The sequence below is a fragment of the Coccinella septempunctata genome, chromosome 5 (genome assembly GCF_907165205.1).
Source record: "Coccinella septempunctata chromosome 5, icCocSept1.1, whole genome shotgun sequence".
NCBI lineage: Eukaryota > Metazoa > Arthropoda > Insecta > Coleoptera > Coccinellidae > Coccinella > Coccinella septempunctata.
The window spans coordinates 18,714,241-18,726,062 of NC_058193.1; the positions used below are offsets into that span (position 1 = coordinate 18,714,241).

At 38.0% G+C, this 11,822-nt stretch overlaps 1 protein-coding gene across 1 annotated transcript; it reads right to left on the reverse strand.

Annotated features, from left to right (window-relative positions):
* Positions 1 to 3,913: 3,913 nt before the first annotated feature.
* LOC123314077 lies at positions 3,914 to 10,870 on the reverse strand. The gene is made up of 3 exons (XM_044899190.1): positions 8,279 to 10,870; positions 4,058 to 4,705; positions 3,914 to 4,012 (listed from the first exon to the last, which is right to left on the reverse strand). The coding sequence occupies exons 1-3, from the start codon at positions 10,868 to 10,870 to the stop codon at positions 3,914 to 3,916; spliced, it is 3,339 nt and encodes a 1,112-aa protein (XP_044755125.1).
* Positions 10,871 to 11,822: the final 952 nt, after the last annotated feature.

The following is an 11,822-nucleotide window of genomic DNA, read 5'->3' on the forward strand; positions in this document are numbered from 1 at the left end:
ATCCTCCTAACTGCTTCATCCAAACTACAATCTGAACAAGCAATGACTTTATCATCCGCAAACAGGTTTATCAAATCACACTGCACAAACAGATCAACATCATTCACATACAACAAGAACAAAAGAGGTCCCAGCACACTCCCCTGAGGAACACCAGAGTCTACATCCAATTCTTCTGTAACCTCATCGTTGAACCTGACTTTTGCTTTCGATTTCTTAAATAGCTATCAAACCAGTCATAAATCACACCACTAACTGCATATTGTCGTAATTTCCGCATTAATATTCGTCTATCAATTGTCTCGAAAGCCCGTTTTAAATCCAAAAAAACACACACAACATATTTATCAGAATCCATTTCAACTTTAAATTTTAGTGATCATAAATTGTAGAGCCGCTTCACAAGAATACCCTTTTCTGAAACCCGACTGATTACTCATCAATATCTCATTCGACTCAACATGTCTCAACAATTGTTCATATACTGTGCGTTCGAGGACTTTTTCAATAGTTGGCAATGTATTAACTGGCCTGAACTCACATGCGTTAAGCGTTCCAACAACTTTAGGAATAGGTATAACAGTACTAATCTTCAACAAGTCCGGTACTTGTCGTCCCCTCTCCAATGAGATGTTTACCAAAGCTAAAATAGCGTCACCCACAAGTTCAAACAATTCTTTTAACATCCTCCCATTCAGTGTTTCATGAATAGAAAATTTACCTTTTATAGTTCCCATGATCTTTTTTAATTGTTCAAAACCAATCATCTCAAAATTGCTAAAGGGTTTATATAAATTGTTGTTACTGTTATACCAAATAGTATGAGGATCAAAAGCATCAACAATGTCAGCAACACTCTGAACAAAGAACACATTGAAACGCTCAGCTATCATCTGTGGTTTTCTAAAAACAATATCATCGTTGAACTTCATAGAATTTGCACTCCCGACTTCATTCAAGCTTATTAGTTTTTTAAGGTTCTCCACATTTCTTTGGAATTGCCCCTACAATTATCAATTTTTCTAACAAAATAATCACGCTTTTTCCTCTTCAAAATATTCACCACATCATTTCTTTTTCTCTTGAATGCATTCCATGCATCATTCCTTTGCCCTCCTGTACAGAACTTGAAGGACCTATACAATTCATCTCTACACTTCATCTCTCTATCGATCTCCCTATACATCCAAGGCACACGAGAATTATATTTACGTGACTTAATTGGTGCAATCTCATCCACCACACACTGACAGGTCTCATTCAATCTACTATAAATTTCATCCACCTCCACTGTCCCGAGACCCCAGTCTACACCCATCAGAGCAGACTTGATCCTGGCGATATTGTCAACGCCAAGATCGCGGAACAATCTCTTAACACCAGTACTAGACCAAGACGCACAATTTAAATTGACAGATATAACAGAGTGATCACTCAATTTGGGTTTATCGTGCACATGTGCAATAATATTATCTTCATTGCTTATTAAGGCGCATTTATACCAAACGAGCATTATTCGCGAACACTGTTTGCAAACAGTAGTACGGGCGGTGTAAACAGTCATCGGCGCCGAACAGAGTTCGCAAACCCTGTTTTCGAACGTTTCAGAGAGCTCGAGCTCATTCGCCACATGCCGGTAAAGTAACGTTTCATTATAAGGCAGTGTTTGCGAACAATGCACGCAATATGCACAGGCGGTGTAAACACTCATCGACGCCGAATAAAGTTTACGAAGCCTGTTTCAAAATGTTTTAAAATGCTCGATCCCGTTCCGTCTCATGTCGGTAAACCGACGAATCATCAAAGGGATTCGGATTTCCTTGCACATCTGGCGTCATATCATCGAAATCACCGGTGGACCGTGAAAGTTATTGGGTATTGGTATTTAATTTATTTTGAATTTTGGTGAGATCTCTTGAATTGTGATTTCATAATTAATCAATCCATTTGAAATGGAGTCCATTTACGATGGCTTCACAGACAGACGGTAATAATTTTCGATATTGATGGTTTTGAAATTCGGTAAAGGTCCATGACACTTCCATAAGAATCTCCCGTAGCCTAGGCTGACCAGATTATCCAATGTTCAATGACGGATGGACCTGATTTATATATACAGGGCGAGTCTTTGAATAGTAAAAATATTTCAACAGTATAGATTCTTGAGATAAAAAAAAAATTTTTTTCTTGTACCATTTTTTCCGATTCAGCCCTGATAAGAAGATATAGCCATTTTAGGTTTTCATAATGAGCTGTGCCACCCCTGGAAAAACAAATTACCTTCAAAATAACTAAATGAATCTGTGACGTCTGTGGATCTTTCAAAAAGAGTTGCATTCGGTCAAAATAACCCAATTTTTCGAATTTCACAGATATCTTTTATTTTTGAACTTCAAATTACTCGAAAACTATATCCACTAATTCATTTTTTTTTATATTTTTCAACAACCTGTATCTTTTAAACCGAGCCGATTCGAAAAAACGGTGTAGGAAAAAAGTGTTTCTTTTGACCTCAAGATTCTACTGTGAAATATTTGTACGAGTCTATAAGACTCACCCTGTATATGATTCCAGCTACACAGTTTCCTACAACGTATGGCGATAAAAAAAATCTATTTATTGAAAAAAGAGAAATAAAAAAAGTCTATTACAACACAAAAACGAAAATTTAATAATATTAATATAATGGTTGTGCATTACACTGTGGAATGAGAAGAGGGCTTCAGGCGTTTCTAGAGAAGCTTCTTCATCCCCAAAATTTGAATGTCTGAAATATTTGGTCAGAGAGGAAGACGCTGCTGCATTAAATTTTTTTTTATGTTCGTAACTTGAAACATGCCGTACATTATCTCTTCTTTCTCCAATTGCAATCTGAATTGGCCCAAACACTTCGTACATTGGACTTCAGAATCAAGTTTTGTGTTTTAAAAAATGGAAATTCTTTCGAAAGATCTTCCATAAATTTGCACTTTCTTTTTTTAATATCCATCTCAAATAATCTTGAGAAAATTGAATTAAATTTAAGATTTTGACGGACATTTTGACGTTTTCCAGTGACGGACTTCTTGGACGATTGACGGACTGTCCGTCACAATGACGGACGTCTGGTCACCCTACCGTAGCCAAAAATCGTTAGTGCCAGTCTAACCGACGCTGGAATGCTCTCTCGATGATTGGTGTCTTTCTTGACACTTTTTCCTCAATTTTGTCCGATAATGACATGCAGCAGAAATTTCTAAAAAGTTCAGTTTGGTCCGCTCTCAAGTCATCCAGCAGCTGGGTATAATTCCTTCCTTTCAGATCAGAATTTACCCAGGCTCCTCCTTTGGCGTAGTTCTTTCATTTGAGAGATTATTACTATCAGAGACTCTGATTACTATAGATTCAGTAGAAATTGCAATTTTAGATAATGAGGGCTCCATGTCGGTGCACTTTAGAGAGACCTCGTTGAATTATCAAGAACAACTGCTCGTTCGGACAGGCGCTGGCTGTGTGAACACCTCCCATTCTGAGTTTTCGTTTTTTTAGATAAAAAAAACCGCCTCAGAACCCGATGGTGAGCGATAGACACATCCTACAATCCATACAAATGGTTTAATATTTACTTTCAAGAGCATACACCAATAATTTCTATCAAGTACAAAAGTTTTAACACAAGAACACTCATAACAATCTTTGACATAAATTAAAACGCCGCCCGTTTGTCTACTTTTTGAATAGCATCTATATACTCCATAATTTTCTATTTTGATTTCAGATGTTTCAATATCTCTAGTAGTCCTAGTTTCGCTTAACAAAATTACTTTAGGATTGAAACTCGTTAGACTATGGTTAAGTTGATCAATTTTGTTCATAACACTTTGGGCATTCACATACAGTACATCCTCATTTAACAGTATATTAGGCTTCTTTATTAGTTTTTTTGAACATTCTTATTGATACCGGATACTATTGTAGGTTTATCATTGATATACTTGATGACTTTATCAACTTCCCCTCTAGCTTGCATCTCCTGCAATTGATTTTTTACACCTTTAAAATATAAACGCTGGCTTACTGTTTGGTCCCGAAATATTTTAACACTCGGTGTTGAAACAAGCTGTTTATTCTTCAGGACTAATTTTGCGATTTCTGGAGACGGCAACACAACCTTGATCGGCCTTACTTTTCCTGCAACGAATTTTCCGAGCCTTATGGGTATAAGTTTCTCTTTCTCAATATCAAAGTTTTCTAAAATTTTTTGCAATGTTCTTTTATCCTCATCTATTCTTTCTTTTTGAGTTTTCATGTTGGGTTCGTTGACATTCAGAATAATTATATTTGATGATCTGCCCTGTCTGTCTATTAATTCGCTTATAATTTCTTCCTTTTCATCTGCAGACGTTTGAATTTCACGCGAATTCCCAACCATAGAATCTCCGATCTTCTTGATTTCAATTTCCAGTTTATCAACTTTCTGCAGTAAACTTGGAAGCACTCTTAACCCATTTTGGCATTCTTCACAATAATATTTGAGCAATCTCCTTCCACGCAGATCCATCACCTTCAATTCAGTAGCACTGAGACCACTACACTCCCTATGGGTTGACCTTTGACAGCTGTCACACAATACTGTGGTTAGCCCATTGACTGTTTTACATACTATACACTCCATCATTCTACTCCCCAACTTCTCGAAGAAAATTACAATCGGGCAACACTGTAACTGCAATTAACATGCAATTAGTGTAAAATATGTTTATCTTATCGGTACCCGATAACGATCTTGCTAGAATCCGAAATTATCCACCGAACCAAATTAATTTTCACTTTCTCTCATCTGCATTTGAAGACTTGTAATGTCAACTACACAAAATAACTGTCGAGTCTCTTATGCACAATTTGGTATACTTTTATATAAAATCTCCGTAATTTCCACCAATATAAACGCAATTACTTCAGCGAAAGAAACGTTGTGCAGCGGTGATAAGCAGTTGATCTTTTGTTTAAGATTAAGATTAAGATATTCAAGGGAGGAGACCTACTTATGTCGGTTTCTTCGTTCAAAAGGATTTTCCTAAAATTGAACCTGTTGATTTCAAGTACTTCTAAGAGTAGAGTATTAGTCTCATACTTTCGCAATGAGAACTTTAAATTCCTGCTTGAAATAACAGAATCCTTCAAGTGATCTGCATATGCTGGATACGTTTCTGGAATGATCTTCCCGTTTATCCAATATATGCCATTGAGATTTTTTTTTCTGATTTATCTTTATTCTTTCTGATAATATCCCCTAAGTTATTAATTGTTCTAAATTTTCCTTCACAATTGAAATTCTTTCTAAAATACTTCTTCTGATGAGCTATTAATGTAAACGGTGGTATTCTGCTTTCATTTCATCTGAAACTTTTCATAAGCTTACTGGAAAATTATGCATTTCTGGACGTTTTTAGTTATCTGTAGCTTACAGGAATCCGTATCTATTCACGAAAAGTAGTTCAAAACTAACACTGTAAGTCTGTAAAGAAGATAGTTGCAGGAACATTTCCAGAATTGCATTATTTACGAATCTGTCAACTGGACACAGACAGATCGATCGTACGCTACAGATTTGTAACTTACAGATGAAAAGCAGAATAAGACCATTAATTATTAATGTGATATATTTATCGGATGTACCTATTATCGATCATTGTAGGATATGCCAGACTAACTGCTCACTTTCCTTGTTTGTTCAACAACAAATATTCTGGTTGTAACCATGCTATTTGTTTAATCAAATTTAATTCACTATGAAAATTCTCATGACTCATAGGCACGTCAATTAATCTATGGATCATACTGTGAAAAGCAGCCATTTTTTGTTTCAAGGGATGGTTTGATGTTGCATGAATGGTTATGTCTGAATAAGTTGGTTTATGGTGAATGTTGAAATAATGTAAATTATGGTTTTTTGTAATTGTGAGAGGGACCTTCGGGAGTTCCCTTGAAACCAAATAGACCGATATACAAGAAATATAACTAAAAACAGAATTAGGTATGTGATTTCCACTAATATGAGCTGTTAAACCACATCACGTGTTTCGTTATCACAATAGCATCTTTAGCAGGTAGGTGAAGGTGAAATTAAATATTTTTCACCGAACGAAAAGATATATAAACAAGTATTTAACGCATTTCTTCAAATTCTAGAGGGGATAAATTTTTTCATTTTCGTTTAAAATACATTTGTTGGTGTCATACTTCATCCCAATCAAAATTCTCATATTGGGTAGCATAAAAATGATATTTTCAACATTTCCACGAGCAGCGTTCTTCCAATGTATCTAAGTATAAGTGTTACGGTAGCTCAATTAACGTTTGATTTAAATTAGAAAAGAAAATGGAGAATACAAAAGATACGCTGGAAGCACTCGAACCTACCTTTATTGGAACGATCGCCAGAATGGGGAGCTGGTACTATCCTGGTATCTATTTGCAGTCCTTGGAAAGCTTTCACACACCTTTTCTTGAAATTATGAGATTTCGAATATCGAGAATTCAAGAGAAATTTGCTTCGCACTTCGTGAACCGAGAATTCGAATTGAATTCATCTCTCGTCCATATGTTCCCATATGTAGCCCGAGATTTTCCAACGTATTTATTTACAACATAAAAATGAAACGCGGCTATTGATTCAACGCTCAATTCAAATCCGAAAAATAAACTTTACTGAATATTAATAATGAATAATTATGAAACCGAATAAATACTATAACTGAGCGTTGCAGTAACATAACCGCCCACCTAAAATAGTTATATTTTAAGTAGAAGATAAGAAAGAAGAAAAAAAAAACACTAATATACATCGCTATTGTTCGGGAAGCGGACAAAGCTTAACGACAGGTCGCTGCAGTGACCCATTAACGGTTCTGATTGTAGCCACACGAGCTATTCCATCGGAGCCAGGGTGTAATTTTTCTATACGTGCCAAGCGCCAACGTAAAGGTGAGATTGGCCCGTCATTTACAATGACCAGAATTCCTGGCTTCAATGGATAATTGGATGATTCATTCCACTTTTTCCGCTGTTGCAAAGTGTGTAAATATTCCCTTTGCCAACGCTTCCAAAAATCCCGATGCATTCGTGTTAATAATTGCCATCGAGAAAGCCTTCCCATCGGTAGATCGGACAAATCTTCATCAGGTAGTGCTGAGAGAGGCGCAAGAGTTAAAAAATGTCCTGGGGTTAAAGCTGAGGTATCGTTGGGGTCACTGCTAAGAGGGCATAGAGGGCGCGAATTTAGAACGGCCTCAATTTGTGTGAGCACAGTGTACAACTCCTCATAGGTGAGCTTTTGTTCACCTATTACTCTCAGGAGATGAGTCTTCGTAGATTTTATTCCCGCCTCCCAAAGTCCTCCAAAGTGAGGGGATGACGGGGGATTGAACGTCCACTCAATTTTTTCACTTTCTACCGCATTTTTCATCAAATTGAGTAGAATTCCGTGAGCACCTCGGAAATTGGTACCTCCGTCACTAAAAATTCTCTGACACCTACCGCGACGGGCAATAAATCGTCGTAATGCTGCCAGAAAGACCTCTGAGGAGAGATCAGAAACTAGCTCAACGTGTACTGCCTTCACAGCAAAACATATAAAAAGGCATATATATGCTTTGGTATATTTAGTTCCACGACTTCGTGACATGGTAACGAAGAAAGGGCCCCCAAAATCAACGCCAACGCACCTAAAAGGTTTAATTTTATTTAAACGAACAGCGGGTAAATTTCCCATGAGTGGTTGGACAGGTTTTGGGTTTACTCTGAAGCATGTATTACATTTAGAAAGTACACGATGAATCGCTCTTCGTGGTGAGAGAATCCAAAACTGTTGGCATAATAAATATTGTAGCATCTGATGCCCTGGATGCAGATAAAGCATATGAAAATGTCGGATAATTAAATCTGTTAAGAGATGGTGACAAGGAAGAAGTGCTGGATGCTTATTCTCGTAGGAGAGTCCAGAAAAGGCAATACGACCGCCCACCCTGAGAATTCCATCTGAATCAAGAAACGCGTTTAATTTTCTTAGCGGTTTGGAAACAAGTTTCTTTCTCTGAAGATTGAGTATATCATCACTAAAAACCTGTGATTGAACAGTTTTCACGATGAGATAAAGAGATTTCTTTAGCTCCGAGGCAGTCAAGCCACCACGTCGGCGTAGAGAAGGATATCTAGAATTGAAACAAAATCTCAAAACATAAGCCAAAACATTCTGAATTTTGGAGAGCGTAGAAAACCTGGACAAAATATCATCAACCAAGGTTGTTTCGATACAGGTTGTCAATGCAATTTTTCCTGCCTCTGCTGAACATAAGGGATCATCAGAACCTGAAAACTCCACCTCCAAGTTGAATGGAGCTGGTGAGGACAACCAACTTGGTCCCGACCACCACATGGTGCATCTCACCAGTTTTGATGGCGTGAGTCCCCTAGATCCAAAATCAGCAGGATTGTCTTCAGACCTCACATGAAACCAACGTTCCGGCGGTACCAAATCCTGAATTTTTGTCGTTCTATTGCTGACAAAGGATTTCCATTTATGAGGAGAAGATTTAATCCACGCTAGAGCAACTTTAGAATCTGACCAAGCGTATATATCATCTATTTCAATAGATGAATAAGTGGATTTGATGAAAGAAATTAATTTGGCTAGTAATAAAGAGGCACATAACTCTAAACGAGGAAGTGAAATTCGCCTAACTGGAGCAACTTTAGACTTGGCGCAAATGAAAGAAATCGAGACCTCTCCTGCAGTGTTTGAAAATCGGAAGTAGGCCACTGCAGCATATCCTCTCTCGCTTGCATCACCAAATCCGTGTAGTTCACATCTCACCCTTGAACTAAGACTTAGACGTCGCGAAATTTGTAACTCCTGCAGATCAGACAATTCGGACCTGCACTGACTCCAATGATCGACAAATTCCGATGAAGGAACCTGATCCCACTGCAATCCCTGAACCCAGAGCAGCTGAATAAAATATTTCATAAGAAATGTGAAGGGTGTTAGAAAACCCAATGGATCATAGATGCGAGCAAGTTGTGAAAGAATACTCCGTTTCGTACAACTATTTTCTATTCCTGTAACGGCAAATGAAAAACAGTCTGAGCAAGGATTCCATCTCAAACCCAGAATTTTGACGAAATCGCCCTCATCGAAGGAAAAGGATTGTGACAACTGATGGTCATCTGGAATACCTTCAAGAATACATGGATTATTACTTGACCACTTTCTCAACTCGAATCCACCCCTACCCAATAGAGCAATCAGATCATCCCTGAGGCTGAAGGAACCTTGGAGATCATCAGATCCCGACACGACGTCATCTACATATACGTCATCACGAAGGATTCTAGCTGCCAGGGAAAAAGATGTTTCTTCATCATCTGCTAGTTTATGCAATGTTCGAAGGGCCAGAAAAGGCGCCGAAGAAACTCCATACGTGACCGTGTTGAGTTCATAGCATTTAACCGGATCCGATGGACTGAACCGCCAAAGAATCCGCTGATACTTACGGTGAACAGGGTCAACCAAGATCTGACGGTACATTTGTCGAATGTCGGCTGTGAAAACATACTTATGAGTGCGAAAGCGCAGGAGGATGGTCACGATATCAGCTTGTAGCTTCGGTCCTGTAAGAAGGCAGTCGTTTAAAGAAGGATTATCCATAACCTTGGCTGAAGCATCAAAGACGACTCTCAGTTTCGTAGAAGAACTATCCGGCTTCACAACACAATGATGAGGAATGAAATAAGAATCATTCAATGACGAAGCCAAATCTACTATTGTCATATGACCCGAATCCAGATAATCCTGCATAAATTTGCAGTAATCATCCCGAAGGGTGGGATTCGTGCAAAGTCGACGCTCTAAGGAAAGAAAGCGACGTGAGGCCATGGAGTACGTATCTCCAAATGATATAGGTGGGGTAACTTTAAAAGGCAGAGAAACACTATATCGTCCAGACGCAGATCTGCTGACATCTCTGCTGAAGATTTCTTCGCATAAAATCTCCTCTGGCGATCTGCATTCAGAATTTGGAAGTTCTTCTACCTCCCAGAAGGATTTCAGAGTAGAATTCAGCGAAGAATCAACAGAAATATGTAGTGAACTGACACCTTGGTTTGGAATTATCGTTCGACCCATCAACACCCAACCAAAAACTGTTTGAAGGACAGAAGGCTCTCCTTTCTCCCCAACAACACGACCACCGAGAAGTAATGAAGGAAATACCTCGGCGCCCAACAAAAGATCGATATTACCTGGGGTGTCAAAGTTGGGATCAGCCAAGTCCAAAGTGGATATTGAAGGTGACGAAAAGGACACTCTCGAACTCGGCAGGTGAGAACAAATCTTGTTCATAACAATTGCATCAAATGTAAATGATGGACTGAGGGCAGACCTAGGACACACAGTGCATATAACACTGGATGAGGATGGTATCGAACTATCTCCTATTCCCCGAATACATAAAAATGATTTAGAAAGGTGAAGACCTAACTGAGAAGCACACTTCTTCGTTATTAGATTCGTTTGGGAGCCACTATCGAGGAGAGCTCGAATCATTTTGAAGTTACCATAGGCATCTCGGATTTTCACCTGTGCAGTAGCCAAGAGTACACCGTAATCTGAAGAAGACGTCATTATAATAGCTTGAGAAGAACCCGATGAATTCGACGGTGCGGCAGAAGATACAATTGAATTAGAATTTTCTTCAACAGTTTGGGAATCGGAATTTGGAAAATGAAGGAGGGAATGATGTTTGCCCGAACATGAACGACAGGTAGATTTCGAGGCGCATTTAGATACGTCATGTGCTGAGTGAAGGCAATTGAAACACCATTTGTTCATTTTAGCAATTTGTTGCCTTTCAAATGGTGATTTTGCAATAGACAATGATTGACAATAGAAAAATAGAATCATGAAAGTTGATGTAGATTTCTGAGATTTTTTAGATTCGTTCTGTGAGAGTGGACTGTATTTTGATTTAGCAGATATAGAAAGAGCAGCAGATTCAAGAGCAGCGCATTGATTCAAAAGAAATTTTTGAAGACTTGCAAATGAGGGTAATTCTGTAGAACATTCCTGTAATTCGAAGCGTTTAATAGTCGAATTATCAAGTTTTTGCATCATCATATGAAAAAGAATGAAATCCCATTGATCAACCGGTAAACCTAGATTTTTCAAGAATGAAAGATTTTCCGAAAAAACATCAATTAGTTTGCGCAAACCTTCAACGGATTCTTGTGATAGCTTTGGGACGTTTGTTAATTCTTGCCAAAAGGAATTTGCTAAAAGACGTTTGTTTTGGTATCTTTTAGTTAAAGTATTGAATGCAATTTGATAATTTTCAGATGTTAATGAAATACCCTTTAAAAGTGAAAAAGCTTGTGAAGTCAAGGAGCTCAGTAAATACTGAAACTTTTCAACATCCGATAAGTTATCGTTATTATGTACCAAACTTACGAAGATATCATAAAAGGTAGTCCAATCTTTATAGTTTCCACTGAACGTTGGCAACGAAACTTTTGGAAGCTTGACGTTGGGTGCACTTTTAGTAATGCTGACTACTGAACTTTCACTGTCATCATCAGAAAATAAATTTTTATAAATAGTTTTGATGGTGAAAAAGGATTCATTAACGGATGACTTCAACAATTTTTCCGCATTTAAATCAGAGCCTTCAACTACTGATAATAAGGCAATAATAGCACTATGAATGTCATGAAACTTTTGGTGAATATGATCCAATTGTTCATAACGCAGTCTGAAACGAGTATGGAGGCTCTCATCACCAATGGCG

Excerpts from the sequence above, each read along its gene's own strand:
- LOC123314077 (XM_044899190.1), bottom strand. The coding sequence starts at position 10,870 with ATGAACAAATGGTGTTTCAATTGCCTTCACTCAGCACATGACGTATCT. Across the intron at positions 4,706-8,278 it reads CCTGTATCGAAACAACCTTG|TTACAGTGTTGCCCGATTGT; the intron begins GTTGATGATATT and ends TGTTAATTGCAG. Across the intron at positions 4,013-4,057 it reads AAATATTTCGGGACCAAACA|GAGATGCAAGCTAGAGGGGA; the intron begins GTAAGCCAGCGT and ends AATCAATTGCAG.